The 22,378-nt window shown below is 43.0% G+C and overlaps 1 protein-coding gene across 2 annotated transcripts in view; it reads right to left on the bottom strand.

The window, feature by feature from the left end:
• Positions 1-22,378, bottom strand: part of BORCS7 (BLOC-1 related complex subunit 7) — a 66,422-nt gene that overhangs the window by 25,861 nt on the left and 18,183 nt on the right. For both annotated transcript variants that reach the window (XM_073596137.1, XM_073596136.1), the window contains exons 3-4: positions 9,999-10,042; positions 9,886-9,906 (exon numbers count right to left, since the gene is read on the bottom strand). In XM_073596137.1, the coding sequence (XP_073452238.1) occupies positions 9,886-9,906; positions 9,999-10,042 (65 nt within the window). The remainder of the gene's footprint in view (positions 1-9,885; positions 9,907-9,998; positions 10,043-22,378) is intronic.

Consider the following 22,378-nt stretch of genomic DNA (forward strand, 5'->3'; position numbering starts at 1 on the left):
AAATCAATAGTTTGGTAGTTAGCTCATTGAGCTGTAATATTAAAACCATTTTTTCTTTTCTCATTCTCACTGAGAAATTCAGGTCTATGCGCTGCTTGTCTAAGTAAGCGCAAAGTATTTCTGGGTATGGGGGAGCATTATCCCTCACCCCTAGGATGCAGTTCATCTGAGTAGCTAACCACCAAGCCTGGCCTGGTGAGGGGGGTGCAGGAAAGTGAGGATAAGTGCCTTGGGAGGTGCCCCATCATGAGAACCTATCATGTTGTCCTGAATGGACAAAGTTACAGATATGCTTTCAAAAGCTAGTGCTGTCACTACTTATTACTGGTCATTTAATGGACCTAGAGCACCGATATTCAGGACATAAAAGGTTTGGTGGACAATTTCTAATTATATTCCAACATGACTAGGTGAGCACTTCTTTAGCCCTCGTTCACAATGAACACGACTTTGAAATCGCGCAACTTCATCTGAAATTGCACAATTTCAAAGCCGCATTGTCAGGTCCGACGTGATAGACATCTGTGCGGCTTCATGCACAGATGTCTATTGAAGTCACACCCGAAAATCGGCAAAAGTAGTGCAGGAACTATTTTTGCAAATCGGTGCGGCGCCACATTGCCAGGAATAGTCTGCGGCTTGTCATGCAATTTGACCAGTCAGATCGCTTCAATGTGAACAAGGGCTTATTCTGAGCTTTCAAAAAAAAAAAAACCTAATGATATGAAGAGTATTTGAAAGCTGTGGAAACATTCAGGAAGGTCAGAATTCAGACTTTTTTTTCCATATTAAATAGGATTTAAAGCTGAAGTTTAGTATACATTATTTATTTCTTTCAGGTACTTTTATAGTGCCGTCAATTTACGCAGCGCATTACATATACATTGTACATTCACATCAGTCCCACATCTTACAACCTAAGTTCGCTAACTCACAATATACATGTTTTTTTCAGGATACAGCACCATATATAGCAGTTATGAGAAATGGTGTGTATCCCATTACCTGAAAAGGTCTCCTTCCCCTACAAATCTTCCTATCCTCAAAGCCAACCAATGCTATCCTCAGAAGCTGCCTTCCGCCACTGTAAGAATTAACTGCAGCCTTTGCTATACAGAAAAGTTGTGCCGCCTGTCTGCCCCCCCTCCCTTTCTGCCATTCACGGAACTCATATTACTTAACCACTTGCCGACAAGCCGCCGCAGTTTTACTGCAGCAGAATGGCACGGCTGGGCGAAACGACGTTACCTTACGTCGCTTCGCCTTTTGGCCACTGAGGCGCGTGTGCCCGGAGCCGATGTGAGTGAACGGCAGGCACAATGACCGCTGGGGCTCCCGTGATCGTTTGTGACAGACACACTCGTAAACACACAGATCCCAGTTCTTTCAGGGGAGTAGAGAGAGAGATCGTGTGTTCATATGTATGAACACCGATCTCTCTCTCCTCCTAGACAGTCCCATCCCCCTACAGTTAGAACACAGTGAGGGAACACAGTTAACCCCTTGATCGCCCCTAATGTTAACCCCTTCCCTGCCAGTGACATTCATACAGTAATCAGTGCATTTTTATAGCACAGATCGCTGTATAATTGTCAATGGTCCCAAAAATGTGTCAAAAGTGTCCAATATGTCCGCCGCAATATCGCAGTCCCAATGAAAATTGCAGATTGCCACCATTACTAGTTAAAAAAATTAAATAAATAAAAATGGCATAAATCTATCCCCTATTTTGTAGACACTATAACTTTTGCGTAAACCAATCAATATATGCTTACTGCGATTTTTTTTACCAAAAATATGTAGAAGAATACATATCGGCCTAAACTGAGGAAAACATTTTTTTTTTTTTGATAAAAAAATGTGGGATATTTATTATAGCAAAGAGTAAAAGATATCGTGTTTTTTTCAAAATTGACGCTTTTTTTGTTTATAGCGCAAAAAATAAAGAACGCAGAGGCGATCAAATACCATCAAAAGAAAGCTCTATTTGTGGGGAAAAAAGGACGTCAATTTTGTTTGGGTACAGCGTCGCACGACTGCACAATTGTCAGTTAAAGCGACACAGTGCCGTATCGCAAAAAATGGCCCTGGTCATTGAGCAGCCAAATCTTCCAGGGCTGAAGTGGTTAGACCCCTTACTGCAGGGGTCAGCAACCTTTTTCCACTTAAGGGTCGGATTCAATGTATGTGAATGCATGGAGGGCCGCATTCCCCTGCTAATAAATGAAGATTAAAATTACACAGCCCCCTGCACCTTTAGACCCCTTTAAATTACACAGCCCCCCGCAAATCACACAGCCCCTCCCCCCTTTACCGAGCCCCCCTGCATATTACACAGCCCTTCCCCAGCTGTGTAAGCAACAGTGGGATGGGGTGTTTACTTTTTTTCCCCCTTATTTATCTTAATTTTTTTTATTTTTATACTGTCCCTTTGAGAAAAAAAATTCTGATCACTTTTATTGCTATCAGAAGGAATGTAAACATAGGCAATAGGCAGTGACAGGTACTCTTTTTTTTCTCAAACAAAAAGGTTTTATTTCAACAAAAATTATTACATACAGTTCCAGAACAAATATATCATTGTACAAAGTATCGGTCCTATCATGCAGGCAAAAAGCAATTATTGCATCACATCTCCCTCTCCCACTTCATACAGAATGTATTGTGATACGTGGATAGCCCCAATATCCCTCTTCCTGTACTCCTACACATCCAGTAATTGTTAGGAAATTCTCCTTATTTTATTTATTTAAAGCAGTGTAACAGTCATAAACTCTAAAACAAACGGTCGATCACCAAATCTACTGGCGCAAGCCCAGGAACATCCAACCACTGAGCCCAGAGCTTCTCATATTTTTTGGATGTTCCCCTGTGCTGATAGATAATTTTTCCAAGCGTATAGTGTTCCCCATTTGTGTGATCCATTACTGCACTGTGGGAGGGTCCTCAGATTTCCAATGCCTGAGGATTAGCATATGCGCTTGGAACAAAGCTCTTCCAATAGCTTGCTTAAGGATATCTCCTGTCAATAGGTCATCTATTATCCCCAGCAGGCATGGTTTGGGATCTAAGGGTATCTGTACCTGGAAAACCTTATTAATAGTGTCCACGACATTCTTCCAATATATGTAAAGTTTGGGACATCTCCACAAGAGATGAATGAGATCTCCGTGGTCTCTACAACATCTGGTGCAAGTGGAGTCTGTGCCTATCCCTATACGGGCTAATCTAGCAGGTGTGTAAATGTACTCTAGAAAGTAAATATAGCTGGGATAGTTTTTGAGCAGCGTTTAGTGAGCACAGGGGGACCGCCTGCAAGGCCTCCTCCCATTGCTCTTCCTCAAATGTGCCAACATCCTGTTCCCATTTGGACATAGCTTTCAATGGTGCGTCCCTCAGAACCAAATTCAGAAGCATAGCATAGCAGTCCCATATAAACCCTTTATAGGTAGTTATTTCAAAAAGGAAATAAAAAATGGGTGTGGGTTTTAGGGTCCAAATATCTGGACCGCTCTGGGCATCTATCGCATGTTTGAGTTGCTGGTAATGAAAATTCATTGAAGCCGGTAGCTGGAAGGCCTCCCTGAGTTCCAAAAAGGATCTCAGCTCGCTGTCTCTAAATATGTGTATCATGTGCGACATCCCATATTGCTTCCATTTTACTCCATATGGTATTTTTGCTATTTCCATATAATGATTATTCTCCCAAATTGGGCTATATTTAGTATACCCATTCACTCCCTGTAGCATTCTGACCTTATTCCAAATCTTTTGCATAGGAGCGTAAGTTGGGAAAAGTTTGTTGGATTTATTATATTGTAGAGCCTTCAACCCATCTGAATCTTCACTTTTGGACGTGAATCGGAGTAGTTGGGCTGAAGAGTCTCGCAAGTTCAGTTCTAGTTCCTGCCTAGGCCGTATAACTCTAGCGATGTGCTGCAGTTGGATGGCTAAGTAATATACCCAAGGATTAGGTAGCGCCAGGCCACCGTCATCCTTGGGGCGCTGTAGTTGCTCAAGTTTAATTCTAGGAGGTTTTGATAGCCATACGAATGACCGGAAGAGAGAGTTAATGATTCTGAACTTTTTCAAGGTAATGACCATTGGGGAATTGTGGAGCACATAGAGTAGCTGAGGCATAAGGATCATCTTTATTAGATTGATCCTACTCACTTGTGATAGTTTCAGTTTGCTCCATACTTTGACTCGATCACGACAGCGATTAATAAGAGGGGTTAGATTTAAATTAACATAGTCCAACACACGGGGAGTGACTTGTATGCCTAAGTACTTAAGGGATGTCGATATCGGGATGTCCAGCATGCTCCTTTGGGATGGGGATGGTTCGCGGTCTAGCAGTAGCAGGGAGGACTTGGTCCAATTGATAACTAGACCAGAGTACTGTCCGAACCGGCCAATAACCCCCATTGCCTCTGACAGTGACGCTGATGTATCTCCGAGGAGCAGCATGGTGTCATCAGCATACATGATAACTTTCTCCTGAACATCTCCATATCGAAACCCCTTTATTAAGGAATTGATACGTATCATAGCCGCTAAGGGCTCTATAGCCAAGGCGAATAGGAGGGGAGACAGGGGGCAACCCTGTCTCGTACCTCTGTGTAGATTAAAGGGTGGGGAGATCCGTCCCCCCTCCCTAATAGTTGCTACTGGGGAAGAATAAAGTAGTTGTACCCACTTGATGTATCCGTCCCCAATCCCAAATTTCCTCATCACTGCCCATAGATAATCCCACTCGACGCTATCAAACGCCTTATGGGCATCCAGTGACAGCAACGCTCTATCTCCCCTATTGTCTGGCTGGGATTGAATATTGAGAAAAAGTCTGCGTAAATTTATCGCAGTCGACTTCTGGGGCATAAACCCGGATTGGTCTGAGTGTATTATGGTAGATATGACTTTATTCAGACGCAACGCCAATACCTTGGCGAGAATCTTCACATCATTTTGTAAAAGAGAGATCGGTCGGTACGATCCCGGATCAAGTGGATCTTTATTGGGTTTAATATCAGGACTATACTTGCTCTGGTCATTGACTGAGGGAGATCACCATTCTGTCTTGCTGCATTAAACAACTTCAGCAGGTGTGGAAGTACACATTCACCATATTGTTTGTAAACCTCAATGGGGAGTCCATCTTCTCCCGGAGCCTTAGAATTCGGGAACAAACTGGTCGCCATCTGCAATTCTTCAATAGTTAAAGGGGCATCCAGCTCTGCCCTGGATTCCGCCGTTAAGCAGAGCAGCTGAACCTCATCCAAGTACTCAGCTAATGAGTCTAGTGAGTATGTTTGTTTGAATTCGTACAGGGAGGAGTAGAATCTCACCAGTTCTGCCAAAATCTGGTCTGGGGCATTGGTTAGCCCTCCAAGGTGGGTGTGTAACGCCCCAATAGAAGGGAAGGTATGATGAGAATTGGCAATAGTTGCTAGCAGGCGTCCAGTGTGCTCTCCCTCCTCATAATATGCTGCTTTATGAAAAAACCTCTTTCTCTCCGCTGTGGATGACGTGACCTTATACAGTGCATCTTGCGCTGAAAGCCATGCCTCCTTGTTAGTTTGAGTTGGATCTGTAATAAACTTTCCCTCTAGTTCTTCTGCCATACGTTCTATTCCCTCCCTCTGAGCATGTATTTTTCTTTTTACGGTTTGAATTTCAGCGATGAAGAGGCTCCGAAGGACTGCCTTAAAGGCCTTCCAGGACAAGGCCATCGATTCATCAGTGGCATGAATACGCCAATATTCTGTAATATGAGATTCTATTTGCTCATGGGAAGGGAAGAGATTCAACCAAAACACATTCATTTTCCATGAAGCCTTGGCCTCCCTGGAAGGAGGACGCACCTCTAGGGTCACAATCAGCGGAGAATGATCTGATACACTTCTGAGAGCATATGTCACCTCCGATATGTATCGTTCAGCCACACCCGAGCATAAACACAGGTCTATCCTCGACAGTGACGAGTGACTCTTGGAGAAAGATGAGAACTGGCGCACTCCCGGATTTTTTGCTCTCCACGGGTCTTTCCATCCCACTTCCTCTATAAATTTACTAAGGGCTGTGCGGCTCACTCCCCGCCCCCCCACTACAGGTGGATGTTTGTCCAGCAACTGATCCGGATAGTTATTAAAGTCCCCAAAGGCATAGAGCGGAACCTCCGGATGTTTCACTTGGTATGCCAACAGGGCTCTCACCACCTGGTTGTTATATGGAGGAGGCACATAAACAAAGGCTAATATGCGTTTGAAAGTAAACAATTTACACAAAAGAAAACATATCTCCCCTCCTCATCAATTTCGGAGCCTAGCTCCTCATAATCTATGGAGCTATGTACCAACACACTCACACCCCGAGAGTACGAGGTATGGGTGGAATGGTACGCCCTGCCCACCCATCGAAAATTAATACAGGACAGCGAGTCCTTGGTAAGGTGAGTCTCCTGAAGAGCACAAACAGCCGGGAGGTGTTTCCGAAGCAGAGACGATACCATTGTCCTTTTTAGAGGGTCATGTAACCCTCTAACATTCCATGAAGTCACAGTTACTGTCGTCATCTTTGAATGGTCGATAAATGACTGGCGTAGGTGAACCACTGCCTGCTCCTCCCGCTCCCACACGAAGGAGAGAAGGGGGCCTCCACGTCACATCTGAAGAAGGGTGGTAAATGGTAAATTATCCCGAAAGAGAGAAAAAAAAAGCAGCATCTCTACCCGCATGGTAACATAGCTTGAAAATTCCGGAGCACATCTGTATGGAAAAAAAACCCAAATCACACAACGGTGCGTGAACCAAACATGAGGGCCTCTTCTGAGATGAGTTTCTGCAGGCGCATAGCCTAACATACAGAAGCGCCAGCTTTCTTTGTAATCCAGGACACCAACATGTCAAAGCAAATGACAAATCTTCATGGGACAACGGGTCCCTCTGACCGTCAAGGGGGTCCTGAACAGCAAGAACACAGTTCCTGGTAAGTAGTGACATGCACATCACCAGAATCCAACACATATCCGAAATCTCGTTACTTGAAAAAGCCATCAATGTAAGTTTCCGGCACTGCCCTCGTCCGAGGGAGGAATAGGGAAGAGTCCTGTTCTGGTATTAATGGTGTCAATCGATCTCCACTTCTGGTCTCCGTTCATGGTGAAATTCGTTTTCGTTGGCATCCAGCCAATCGGAGGCTTCAGCAGGGTGTTCAAAGAAATGTACTCGGCCCCTCAGGGTAATTCTGAGTTTCGCCGGATACAGCATCGCATATGAGGCTTGTAGCTTCTGTAAGCGCTTTTTAATCTCGAAGAACCGTGAGCGATTCTTCTGAACAGCAGCTGAGAAATCGGGGTAGAATGAGATCCGCGTGCCATTATATTGGATAGTCCTTTTCTCTATGGCTAGCCTCAAAATAATCTCTCTGTCCCGATAGTTTAGAAGGTGAGCCAGGATCGGGCAGGGGGGTGACCTGGTGGGAGAGGCCTTCTGGGTATTCTGTGTGCCCGTTCTACCGCGTATAAATGGGTAAAGGCTTCCTTGCCAAATACATCAATCATCCATAGTTCTATAAATTGCGTGGGATCGCAGGGAATCCCACTATGCGCACATTGTTGCGTCTGAGACGGTTTTCGAAATCCTCAGCGCGTGTATCAGTGGCTCTTCCTAGACGTGTGGTTGCTTGGGATTCTCTAATCATAAGAGGAAGTTTATCCTCTATTTCACCGCCCTCCTCCTCCTCACATTCCTCAAGCTCCTCAGCTAGAGCGCTGCCAGTGTCCTCCTGTGCCATCATGGCGCCTGCTCCCTGTTCCCTCTCTCCTTCCTCCTCCTCAGGATCATTTTGTACAGTAAAGTCACTCAGAGACTGGGCAGCAAGCAGACCAGATTTTTCAGTTAGTTTATGGGCATAATACCTCATATCCTTCGAATGTTCAGCGGAGCCATCTTTGGAGCTTTTCTGCTGTTTGTTCTGTGCCTCCTTTGTTTTGTCTGCACCGCGCTTCTGTGCTGATGGCGGGGCGGCGCCATTTTGTGGATCCATCCTTGAGCTTTCTCCTCTCTGTCCTCGAGTCATCATACCCTCTGCACGACCCGGAGTGTGAGCCGAGTATAGAGGAGACTCTCCCAGGGCTGTTCAGCGGTATTTAGGTGATATTTCGTGCCGGTAACCGGATCAGATCAGGATAACTGCGGGAGCTATGTGACAAGAAGACTGCTCACATGCCGCGCTGGCCATGCCCCCCGTGGCAGGTACTCTTTGTGAAGGAATCTTGGGTGTATAAGACCCCAAATCCCTCCTTTGCATTTAAAAGCATTCAAAAATGCTAAGTTTCGCTGTTTTGAATACTGTAATTTTTTATAATTTGGCGCCTTTAAGTCTTGTGTAAACCGGAAGTGATGTCATGACATTGCTTCCGGGTTACTAGATCCGAGAACCGATTGAAGGCGATTCCGGCTTTGTTCAGATCTCCGGTCGGTCTCTCTCCAGGTGAGAGAGCCCGGACGAGTCGTGGAAGGCGGCAAGGGGGGGGGGTTGTTCCCTCCCACTGCTTGGTATAACAGCCAAGTGGTTTCTCAGCTGCATCGACTGTTATCCCAAAAAAGCCAACCACCAGCTCTAAAAAACGGTACCGGGGTAATGCGTACAGCTGCAGGCTGTACAGTACAAGCAAAGGCTTGAAGGGGTTAAAATGTCCGCGGGTTGGGTGCACATAAATTCATCACGTGCACTGACAAGCTGGACATTTAGCGGCGTCGGGCTGGGTGCGACCTGCAGGCCCTAGGTTGCCGACCCCTGCCACAATGTAACACATGCGGTGTGTTTTTTTTTTACCATTTATAATTCTTTATTTCTCTCTTCAGCAAATTACGTAGTACAGTACAACAAAAAATAGTGTGCCAAACATGGTGGATCAGAAACCTTCATAAAGCATTTAACAGTAATAAACAATGAAATATGTCAATTCACATTTGGAACCGTGTCCTCTTGTTTAATTCTGTTACCATTGGGAATCCAATTACATGGAAAATGTTAGTTCTGAACAAGGCCCCTAGAACAAACAATGCAAGAACATGTAATACTAGTGTGTAAAACAGGGGTTCGACCCATGCAAGCTTAAGCCATAAGAGCGTGGTTTCTCTTTCTTTTCTATAAAACCTAAAATAGGACATAGATGGGGATCAGGAAGGAATGAGTGCAAAAAAAAGAAAAGGGAAGAGGAAAAGCAAGGAATTGGTGCAGGGGCTGGTGCTTGCCCAAGAAGCCAAAGGATACCGATCAATCACTACTGGGCCTGAGCCCATACAAATCAAGGAGATAGGTAAGAAGCCTCCCGTCAAAAAATGTTGAACTTGGAATTGGTTGGTCAAAAGAAAGTCATTGGATCTTATATCTTCCAAGCCTGGAATAAATTCTTGAGCACCAATTATAGGTGCATTGCATTGATGAGCACCGGTGAGGCTGCATTGGTAAGGCTTTAGCTGATGGGCACTGATCAGGCTACATTGATAGGCACTGGCGTGCATGTGCGTATGTGTATCTGCCATTGCAGTATGAACACATACAATGATATTGCAAATGAAAAAAAACCATCAAACACATACTGACATTACACATACTCACAGAAACTATGACACCCAAACAATAGAAATTACTTTCTCGAGACAGGGGTACTTAGGACATTTTTTTAGACCTGCAGGGGTACTTCACCATAAAGGGTTGAGAAACACTGCTTTACACAACCACATACAGTCACCTTCTTAAATACATCTCAATGGATCGCTGTATGCAGTGGCATCAGATCCCAGGAATGTCATTAAGCAAAGTAGCAATCGTTTCCAACCTTTATAAACAGGACACTGCTTTGTTATTTAGACTTACTTTTTCTGTATGGCTTCTTGTCTGGAAGAAAGCACAGAAACATGTTAGTGGAAGTTTTGGATCTTTAGCACAAGTCATAATATAGAATCCAGGACACAATAATGAGAACTTACTGGTACTGTAGATGTGTTGTTATAATCGCCATTTTTCGGAGGCTCTGTAAATCATGAAAGTGTTAATTTATATAGATTAGTTCAAATTTGGTAATAAACAGTGACTACCAAGTTTTGTTTTCCTTTTAATTCAGCAGTTGAGGGGACAGCTGATGTTTTTTTCTACAGAATTGATCACTTTGCATTTATCAAATGTGAAGTTCCTCTTATTGCAGTCTATACTCCATTTTACCTTTTCCAAATGAGCAAACATCTAATGTGACCTCATCTCAAACACCAAAGGATAACTAAATGCAATTTATTTTTAACCCCTTCACACCTAAGGGTAGAACAAATGCATAAGCACAATTTAGCAACTTTTACATGTGTAAAACCGTACATATCACCACAACTACTTTGCGCATGCAGATGGATTATGCCACTTTTTTTTTAGGACAAATTGGGCTTTCATTTGGTGGTAAATGGTAATGAATATCTCCTGATTTTTTTATTTTCTTTTTATTATTAAAAAGGAGAACTGGCCCATAATTGTATAAAAAAGAAAAAAAATAAATTTAAATTTAGCTGTATATTTCTCGCTACTACCATAACCTTCCACCAAAGAACAACCAGAATAGACTGGTTAAAATGGGCCTAGGCCTAGAAATTGCTTGTGCCAGATGTAATACGATTGCTGCTGATTTCTTTCACATGTTTTGGACATGCTCTGGACTCTCAAGTTTCTGGAAGGAATTGTTTGCTTTCTTTGATAACGAACTGCACCTACCAATACCCCACATTCCGGAAGTTGGACTCTTGGGGGTCTTGAATGATCATGTTTCCCTCACTCATGCCAGGACTTTACTGCATATTTTGTTATTTTTTGCACTAAAAACCATTCTACTACATTGGAAAGACATGGGTCCACTCTCGGTTTCAGTTTTTTACAGCTTGGTTAATAGGGTCATCCCCAAATTTAAATTAATATATAAAAGTAGGGAGTGTCCCAAGAAGTTCACCAAGATATGGCAGCCATGGTTAGATGCATCAAGAGATTTCTGGGGGGGTGTCTTATCTTCCCAGCTTTCTCAGACAGAGTGAGGCTGAGGGGATTCATCTTTCATGCCTTGAAATGTGTTTAAATAAACTGGAAGAAGAGGCCCTATATAAAATACAGTGGTCAGGGGTCTTAGAAATTACGGTGCTGTTCAAGGGTCATATGTGCTATGGTATGAATGTGTGTGAGTGTATGTTGAGAATCTGTTTCTTGGGATGTATATAGTCTTGCAGACTATCTCAATATTCTCTGATTTAATCCTTGTTTAGGCTTGATTCACACCTATGCATTTTTAGTGCTTTTTGCATTTTGCAGATTTGCACTACAGAACGTGTTCCATAGGAAATGGACTGTAGTGCAAAATGCAAAAAGCACTAAAAATGCATAGGTGTGAATCAGGCCTTACACTGTAGATCTGCATTGTTCTTTTATTGTTTTCCTTTTTGTTGTTTGAAAATTGAAAATAAAACACCTTTTAAAAAAGAACAACCAGAAATAAAATTCTCCTGTTCCTGACAATCGCAGCGATACCACATATGTGTATGTTGTTTGTACACGTAGTAAAGCTCAGAAACAATGGTGCACAATTTGTTTTTTATCCTACCAAAGGCTCGATTCACATCTATGCATGTTGCTTTTGAGCGTTTCTACAGTGCTTTTTGTTGTGTGTTTTTTTTAACCGCGATTTTGCATTTTGATTTTTTGGGGAAAATTTGTTGTTAGGCATATTTAAAAACGCAAATTGCGGCAAAATCATAGCAAAGTTGCGGTAAAAACGCACTACATACTTTTCTGCAGCTTCTCCATTGAAGCTGCATAAAAAATTTTTTATTGAACCAAAAAAAGCAAAAATGCACCGTTTTGCATTTAAAAAAGTCCCTGACGCTTTCCAAAAATGCAGAGGCACAAAATGCATCAATGTACACATGTTCCATAGGAACCCATGTTAAAAAAAAATGTCCTGCATTTCTGAAAAAGGCAAAAAAGAATGAAAAAAACACACATTAGTGTGAATGGAGCCTAAAACACACTGACGCCATTACCAATTTAAAAAAGAAAAAAAAATTCTGCCCCTGACCTTTGACCCAAACACTAACCCTGGCACTGACCTAGATCAAATCTTTATCTAGGTATTTTTTACATTTTTTTATCATTATAATTTTTTTTTCACACAGTTTTTTTTTTTTTCTTTCTGCAATGACAGCGAGAGATACGATGTATCTATCTCTCTCCTCCATTCAGACTGAGAAAACAAGGGGCAGCCTTCACAGTGACTGATCACTATGATAACCAGAGTGATCAGGTGACCTGGAATCGAGAGTTCCGGGTCCCGATTGTTAGTAAGGGGCCCAGGGCTCTCTGTGAGACCCCGGTCTCTGTGCTGGGAGCGCACCGCATCACAGTTAGATACGCAAATATGCCGCCCCATGGAAAAAAATGGTGCCACAGGGGTTCATTTTGGATAGAGTAGAGTGGGGTTAGGTTTTTACTGCTGCCTTTGCCCCCTTTAGGAGATTCGCCCTGTTTGTGTTGTTTACTGTTATTACCGAGAGTGAAAAAGAAAGAAAATCCCAAATTTTAGGGTTTCACGAGAACAGTAATAGAGTGGAAATCTTTCAGTGGTGATACTACACTGTGTGCACAATTATTAGCCAAGTTGTATTTTTGAGGATTCATTTCATTTTTGAACAACTACAATGCTCCCGGTCAATCCAAAATGTTAATAAACCTTAAATCTGAATATGTAAGAAAGTAAAAATGAGGTTTTGGCTTTCTTAGGAGAATGTCTATGTGCAGAATTATTGGGCAACTATTGGTGTGCAGAATTATTATGGAACTAAATGAAAATTTTCCCATCTCACTTGCTTATTTTCATCTGTTAAAGTGAGAATATGAAAACAACTTTAAAATAAGAACATAAAAAAATATATATATATATATATCAGTGACCAGTTTAGCCACCCTTCTTTTCCATAACAGTCATAAGCCTTCCATTCATGGAGTCTGTCAGTTTCTTGATCTGTTGACGATCAACTTTTTATGCAGCAGCAACCACAGCCTCCCAAGACAATGTTCAGAGTGGTGTACTGTTTTCCTTCACCGTAAATCTCCTGTTTAAGAAGGGCCCACAAGTTCTCAATAGGGCTTAGGTCTGGTGAGGAAAGGGGTCATGTCATTATTCTTTCATCTTTAAAGTATTTGTTAACCCATTTTTTGAGTCTATGGCAGCCCCTCCATTAGGGGCTGGTATAGCACACTATGCAAGTTGTTTTAAAAAACAAGCATTCTAAATACCGAACTTGAGCGGTCTTCAGGCCGGTCACATGACTCGTGGGCGCTTTACAGCTCCGATGGATGGCTTCTACGGGAGGGGCCGCAATCTCCCTCTGACATCAGCCGGGGAAATCACGTGGCGCTCATCTCCTCCCGCAGAAGCCGTGTCTTGTATCTGTAAAGCGGCCGCGAGTCACGTGACTGGCCTGAAGACAGCTAAAATCCGGTATTTAGAATGCTCGTTTTTTAAAACAACTTACATAGTGTGCTATGCCAGCCTCCAATAGAGGGGCTGCCAGTGACAATTTTATGTTTTTTTGTTTTTTTTCAAGAATAGCGGCAGACAAAGAGAAGGCGCTGACAGGCAGGAAGGAGGGGATGAGGACGAGAGAGGAGAGCAGAGGGGACAGCACTCTGACCACAGGGGCCCTGATTTTTGTGGTCAGAGCAGAGAGGGCATACAGGTAGTGGCAGATTCAGGGAGGTTTTTTTTACAGTTTGGGGGGGGGGGGGGGGCAAATTACACAGCACAAGCACTGTGCTGTGTAATTTGCTTTTAAAGGGACCAGGATCTGTATTTTTTTTTTTTTGGGTTAACAAACACGAAGATCTTTACTGGCTAGCCACGCAGTGGAGTACTTCAATGCATGCAGTGAAGCAGCCTTATTCAACCAGGGTGCCTTGAGGTTTCTTCAGGGGTGCCTTGGCAAAAGGCCTAAAAATTGTATACCAGCCAGCGTGTAGATGAAGGCTGCCTTTTAGTTACACTAATAATAAAGAAACGTTTCCGCGCTCACGGACCCAGGCTTGCAGCCCCCCCTTAAAAGCACCCATAAAAGAGTGGATTAAATTAGAATGAATTTATGAATAGGGGTAGGTGGCGCTACCTGTGTTGGATACCTAATTGAATATGTGATCTCTACTAGGTGCCTAGATTGTGCACTCTAAAAATAAAATAAAACAAATTGCATATTAATTATGTGCCACTATTGATTATTGTGCCATCCTAGTGTAAGCAAAACAGCTAAATCCTTATTGTGTGAAAAGGTGTAATTACACCCCACCCCCTATGTGCTAGAGGGGTTAAATGAATACGTGAGTAAAATCCTCTTTTAGACTAATGTGATCATTAACCATCAATTACCAATTATTATTATTACATCTGATATAAATGTTACCAATTGGTCCCCCACCAAACAGCTGGGCATCTATATATAGCCTATACACAATTCATCAGCGTTAAAACACCCTTATACATCTAAAGAAATGTGAAAATTGATTATTTAGAACCACATTGGATGTGCAAAAATATGTGTTAAAGGAAAAACCATGAGAAAATGAATAGATCAAACAGTCAGAAAATCAAAGAGTCAAAAAAATAATAGTCAAAATTCTAATTAGTGAAAGTCCCAGCTAGCAAAGTTCCGTATATTTCCACCACATCCAAGTAATCTGTGTAGGGTGACTATTGTGACAGCAACAGTTGGTATCCAGTGACTCCGGTGCTCCCCCTCAAGGATCCCCACTCACCAGCTCCATGCACCCCTACAGGGGTAAACAGCATATAGTATCCGGCTCCCGATAGCGTCTGGGATTCCAGTGGGGTTCCCCCTGGGGCTATCCACTCCAAATCAGTCTGCCTTCAGATCTCCAGGTTCCCCTCACATGAAAGAGACAGGGCTCCCATAGTGTGATAACGTAATAGGAATTTTATTTAAAAAATGCTGATTACAGTAATCAAATATCATATAAAATAAAATAAATGAATAAAATATAAAAAGTTCGTACTCCTGTAAGGAGTCAAGCTATCACACTAAGTAATTTGGGAGGTCAAGCTTAGAGAGAGACTTGTGGATGTAAACTGGCAACCGAGCGGCGTGCGCCTCAGCTGCGCTCCACGCTCTCTCTGACTTCCGTGTGTGACGTAGGTACGTAGCTCCGCCTTACACGTTTCGTCATCGACGTTGTCAAAGGCACCTTTTCACACAATAAGGATTTAGCTGTTTTGCTTACACTAGGATGGCACAATAATCAATAGTGGCACATAATTAATATGCAATTTGTTTTATTTTATTTTTAGAGTGCACAATCTAGGCACCTAGTAGAGATCACATATTCAATTAGGTATGCAACACAGGTAGCGCCACCTACCCCTATTCATAAATTCATTTTAGTTACACTAAGCCCACAGGTTTTCATTGTACACCATTACACTCTTCTAGCTGCCGGCGTCCTAATAACCAATGGAATCAGTTAATAAGGAGGATGTCAGTCGCTTGCATAACATCCTTGTTTGACCCTCCCCTGGCCCTCTCCATCAGCGTTGGGGGTCACATTAGCTGAGTGAGCGAGAAGAGAAACATTGGAATACTAGTCAGTACCTATTTGCAAAAGTGTATTTGCTTTGGAAAAATAAATCACCTCTAACGTTGGGTGTCCTACATGGACTTGTGGATGCCATTATGCATTTTAGAATGGGGTGCCTCCATAATTTTTAAAAGGTGCTGCCTTGACTGAAAGAGGTTGAGAAACACCGCAATGGAGCATTGTCCTGCATATCATGGTCTTCTTGAAAGATGCAGACTTTTCCATGTACCACTGCTTGAAGAGAGTGTCTTCTAAAAAACTGTCAGTAGGTTTGGGATTAATTGAGTTGATTTTGAGTCCATTTTCAACCCGAAAAGGTCCAACTAGTTCATCTTTAATACCAGCTCATACCAGTACCTGTCACGTACCTAATAGATGAGCCTGATATGCAGAGGAAGGCCTTTCTTATGCCGGACTCGCGGCCCCTGATAGAGCGAACAGGAGGCGCTGGAGTGCAGGGTAGCACGAGTGCCTGGCAGGATCAACAGCAGGAAATTAGGTCTGGCGTTCCAGATGAAGCTGTGGCTGGGAGTCAGCAGACTGGAGACAGCAGACTTGACTGGAGACTGGAAAAGGATTATGTCAGGAAGCCACACACAGGATACAGAGAGGAGGTTCCCAGGACTGGAACATAGGAAGGTCTGGCAGGCCGGGTCATACAAAGATAGGAAGTTCTGGAACAGATGCAGGAGACAAGAGCACTGGACAAGCCAGGTCAGTAACAGGCAGGCACAGATGAACCAAAGGATAAGGCAGGTGCAAGGTCGTGGACAGGCCGGGGTCAGATGCAGGTGGATAGCAGAGGTAGTCACAGGGCAAGCCAGGTAATCAAAGGAACAGATCAGATAAGCAGGTAACTCACAGGGAACGCTGTGGATCAGACAGCAGGGCTTCAGTGTAACAGCTGAGTTTAAATAGCCCACCTGGCGCCTGGGATTGCGCTTGCGCATAGGCACCCGCAATCTCGCACCAGCTTGTGTAGAACAACTGTTTCCAGCAAGCCTTTCCTGACAGTACCCCACCTCCACCTTGCTGGCATCTGAGTTGAAGTGAAGCTTTGTGCCCATTACTGATCCAACCACAGGCCCATCCATTGGATCCCTCAAACATCACTCTCATCTCACCGGTCCATAAAACCCTTGAAACATTCTTCAGATATTTCTTTGCCCAGTCTTGACGTTTGAACTTATGTGTCTTTTTCAGTGGTGGTCAGGTTTCAGCCTCCATTACCTTGGTCAGGTCTCTGAGCACTGAACACCTTGTACTTCTGGGCCCTCCAGGTAGGTTGCAGGTCTGGAATATGACAGCACTGGAGGATAATGGGTTCCTGGTAGCTTCACATTAGATTCTTCGCAACTATTTGGCAGGTAATTGGCGTCTTTTTTTTCCTCAACATGTTTCTCGTGACCCTGTTGACTATTTGCAACAAAATGATTGATGGTTCTGTGATCACGCCCCAATATTTTAGCAATTTCAAGATTGCTGCATCCCTCTAAAAGACTTTTTACAATTTTGAAAATATATAAAAACAAGAGAGAGCGCATGCCAGCCCTAGTGTGTTATCGTTTAATAGATGAAGATAAGTGTATAAAAAACGAGGGTTGCACTCACAAACATCCAGCGTTAAATGGCATAAACAGCTCCATAATAGCCTCCTCTCCTGGTCTGTAGGGATCAGTTAGCTCACAGCAACTAGCAGTGTGGTCTCCTTCTTCAGGTATCGCCCTGATCTCCTCTAGTGATAATATATGCTCAAACGCCCCGCCACTCCTATCTATGAACCAATGGCATCATAACAGACCAGGAGCACGGAGTACACAGCAAGAGGTATCTACAAGACGGAGGGGGTTATATAGCAACAGCATCCTAAAATGGTGTTTAGTACAAATAAACATAGAGAATTAGCACTATCTTTAATGTAAATCTAAATAAAAAAAATTCTTGTCATATGTAATTAAAACTTATTTAAAAAGTACTTTTTAAATAAGTTTTAATTACATATGACAAGAATTCTTTTCCGACGGGATTTCACTCAAGTTTGCCTTGCATACACACGGTCACGCAAAAGTTCGCTGAAATTACGACCGTCAAGAACGCGGTGATGCACAACACTACGACGAGCCAAGAAAATGACGTTCAATGCTTCCAAGCATGCGTCAAATAGGAAATGAGTACAGCGCTGCCCCAATAATCGTGTGAGAAAAAAGGTTACACAGTAAGCAGCTGACACTACCTCTTAGACAAAGGAAAATAAAATTAGGAACCATATACAGTGTAGCGCTATGAGTGTAAATATAATGAAAATACTAACAAAATAAACTGGGCCTATACCATTACTGGGGGGCCACAACAAACAATTCATCAAATTCAAAATTGCATGTAGAAATCTGAATACAGTACAAATTAAACAAAGTGCCACGTACTATCAAAATAAATTGATATAGTGTGAAAACAATGTGAAGAAATATGGAAGTGCTAAAAAATGAAACAAAATTGTTTTTTATGACAAAAATGTTCAAAAATGCTAAAGATTATAATCTGAATGGAATTCAACACCCACCACCCAAAAAAGTCTCTGAAAATTAAATAATAGAAACAATGGTGAAGAACTTTCGCCAAGTGAGTAGATGAAACACCAGGTAGATGAAACTTCTAAATGAGTGTCGGGACCACCACCAAAGCATCAGAGGGGGCTTACCGGAACCAGGTGACTTGAAAAGACATACGTCTTACAAGTCCCAGAAAGCTTGTATAGCCACCAAGGCTGGCAGGATGGATCCTCAAATGTTCTCGACTTCCATTGGGGGAGGGGAGAGGAGAAAGGGTAGAGATCCTGTCGTAACCTCCAACGTCCAGACTCATCAACAGGCCAACCGGATAGAATTACATACCATGGGAGAAATAAAGCTCACATGGCATGATATCGTTTAAAACATAAATTTATTGAAAAAAATATATAACAGAAACACTCACATTTGTGAAGATCAGAATGAGCTCAAAACAGTATGGTAAACGCGGTAATCGTAGGGAGTCCACCCAACATGTTTCGGCTAACGAGCCTTCATCTGGGGTGTGGAGCCCCCCTACCTCACCGCTATTTAAACTAAAAATGACCCCCACTGGGAGTATCACAACACAGGAAGTGCCCATTGATATCACTTCCGGTTCAGGGGAAAACATGGGGTGTATAAAAAATTTTATAGTGTTCTGGTCAGTGGTATTAAACCACAAGTGCTGATTTAGTAGCATTCCAGTATAAAATTGATAGAAATAATAAGTTAGCCAAGTAAAAGACCTCAATATAAGTAAATGACCAGCCGACCCGGAAGTGCTCGGAATGTAACCAAGCCTCGGGGTCAGCCTGGCCAAATGGGCAGGTCAAAGCGCCATCGCGCTCCGCCCGCCAGGCGTGTCCGGATGACATGGCCGTGCGCAATAGCGGAAGTCACAGGGGAGTGACCGCTTGCGCACCAAGCCTCGCTTTCAAACAGCGTGTCTATAGGTCGGAGCGTCATCACGCCCCACCTATCGGATTCGACATCCGGAATTTAGATCGAGCCCGTCATGGTCGAAAGCTGCGCACGCGCATTCACCCCTCGGGACTCGGCTACGTCATCACGCCAACTCGTCTACCTGATTCAACTTCCTGCAATTGGGGGAGGGCCCCAACAAGTCAGGGAAGGCCAGGACCACCTCCCGACGTTCACCTAACCCGGGTCAGGTGTCAGCAAAGGTGGAAAAGTTAAATCTTGGAAAGTAACACAAATTGTGAACATTTACACATTCGGAATGAAATTAAGAGTAAAATAATGCTAAAATTTATATGAAGGCTGTAACCACAACCATATAGTGTTAAAAAAGCGACACTACCAATGGGGGCATCCCGAACAATCAATGTAAAACACCATAAACATAGAGGACTGCTAATAACAGAAATATCATTAAACCTGGAGGCATCCACCAGGATACACAAATATATGTAAAGTGGTGGTATAATGTCCGATATGATATAGTGTCGCAGCATGAAATATATTTTAATAAAAATTAATTAAAAAGATATATATATACACCTGAAATTAGTGTATAAAAATAATAAATGAAATAAAAAAAAATAGAAATAAATATTAAAATATAATTAAGAGAGATCACAAATAGTTATGCCTGATTAATAAATGAATTGATGTCCCACTCCACGTTAATACCTTGTGGGAAGTGGCAACCCAATTCGTAAATCCAGTAAGTCTCACGGCGGGAGACCCCCCTCAGGGTTGATCCACCCCGCCAGGGGGCCACATATCTGTCGATAATGAGAAACTGGGTACCTTCAGGGTTCCGATCGTGGAATTCCCTATAATGGCGAGGTACTGTATGTTTAGTACTTCCCGCCTTGATAAGATTGATATGCTCTGAAACTCTGGTCGTAAAAGACCTAATAGTACGTCCTACATACTGTTTGCCACAAGGGCAAGTTAGGAGGTAAACTACCCCCGTAGTCGCACAAGTGCAAAACTGTTTGATTTTGTAGGACCGGCCAGTCACCGTAGAGGAAAAGGTGTGGCTAGCTCTCCTACCATTGGTGTTATATTGGCAGACCAAGCATTTCTTACAGGGATGAAAACCAGTCCAATTGTGAAAAAAGGAAGGTTTACTGGGGGGATTAACTACATTAGGTGCAAGTCTGTTGCGAAGGGACGGGGCACCCCTAACGACCACCTTAGGGGTTTCGGGCAATATAGGGCCCAAAATCTTATCTGTTTTTAAGACGTCCCAATGGTGTTCAAAAATCTTTCTGATGTGTTTGTGTTGAATCGAGAAAGATGTCATGAACGACCATTTAAAATCCTCATTGACCTGTCTCGGTTTGTCCTCTAAGAGTGTTTGACGATCGGCAAGACAAGCATTATTTATTTCCATATCCAGATCTAAGGATTTGTAACCCTTCTCCAAAAATCTATTTTTGAGAGACATTGCTTGGATCTTAAAGGTATTAAGATCACTGCAGTTCCTCCGCAATCGCAGGAACTGACTTTTAGGGACTGATCTGATCCAAGGGGCATGATGGCAACTATCGGTAGGAATATATCCATTCCGATTGGTGGATTTAAAATAGGTACTGAATACAAATTGGCCTTCTCTTCTCTCAATAGTCAGGTCCAAAAAATGGATGGAAGATAGGCTTGCTTCAAAAGACAAGACAATGTTCATGTTATTATTATTAAGGGTCGCAAAAAAATTTGCCAAATCGTCCGAAGTCCCAGTCCATAGGAGGAGGATGTCATCTATGTAGCGAGCCCACAATAGAAGGTGTGGGCTCTGCATAGCATAGACGACATCCTCCTCCCATTTGGCCATAAATAAATTAGCCAGACTGGGAGCGAACTTAGCTCCCATTGCGACACCTTTATGTTGCCGGTAAAATCTACCATCGAACCAGAAGTAGTTGTGCTGAGTTGCGAACTCAATTAGTTCGATAATATAGTCCACCTGGGGAGTGGCAAGGGAAACATCTCTGTCGAGAAAACTTTTAACCGCATCAATGCCCATATTTTGTGGGATACAGGTGTAAAGTGATGCAACGTCCGCAGTTGCCATGAGGAGATCACCTGAATAAGACACATTAGAAAGTAATTTTATCACATCCTTGGTGTCCTTCAAATAGGACGGCATCTTAGTGACTGATGGCTGGAGGAAAAAGTCAATATACTTTCCAATTTTTGAGGTGACAGAGTCGATGCCACTAATTATTGGCCGACCAGGGGGATGTAGGGGGTCCTTATGGACCTTCGGCAGGTAATACATAACGGGTATACGTGGAGCAAGTGGGACTAAAAATGATCTCTCTTTTTTGTTTAAAATATAAGAATTATACCCTTTAGACACCAGTCGTTGTAACTCTTTCTTGTACTTATGTGTAGGGTTACCTGGTAATTCAATGTATGTCTCATGATCTCCCAAAATGCGATGCATTTCGTGGATATAGTCAGATTTGTTCAATAAGACGATGCCACCGCCCTTATCAGCGGGGCGGATGACTAAGTTTCTGTTGTCACATAGAGTCTTTAGGCCTGTTGAGGGTAAGGGATTGGGGAATTTACGTTTTAATGGAACGTTGGCTAGATCTCTCAACACTAATTCTTTGAACAGATTAATAGCTGGTGAGGGCTGTGTTGGGGGACTGAAAAGGGAGGGGTTGGATAAGCCTGAATGGACAGTGCCAGACGTTGCCGCCCTGGCTACGTTCCTAGAGGGATTAGAGATGATGTACCTCTGGACATTGATTTTCCTGATGTACTTTTGAATGTCGATAAAAGTATCGAACTTGTTTAGTTTGCACGGAGGGGCAAATTTAAGTCCTTTGTTAAGGATGATTTTCTCTTCCTGAGTGAGAACAGTGTCACTCAGGTTGAAAACCCCCTGACAAGTTAAGTTCTTTGCCTCTTTTCGTCTCTGAATCCTCCTCCCTCCTCTGGACCCTCTCTTGTTTCCGGACCTCTTTTGTTGTTTTGAGGGGCCTCGTGAAAACCCCGAGTGGTCCGTGGTCCAGAATAAGGTCGTTTGTAGGGGGATGGGCCATAGCCGGCACTAGGGAATGGATAGACATTCTCACTATGTTGATCCCGCAGGGAGGAATATCTGTTATATGTTGAGACAGGGGGGTGTCTGTAGTAAGGTGGATTTTGATGTTGGGAGTAATGGGGAGAAT

Source organism: Aquarana catesbeiana, linkage group LG08, assembly GCF_042186555.1.
Source record: "Aquarana catesbeiana isolate 2022-GZ linkage group LG08, ASM4218655v1, whole genome shotgun sequence".
NCBI lineage: Eukaryota > Metazoa > Chordata > Amphibia > Anura > Ranidae > Aquarana > Aquarana catesbeiana.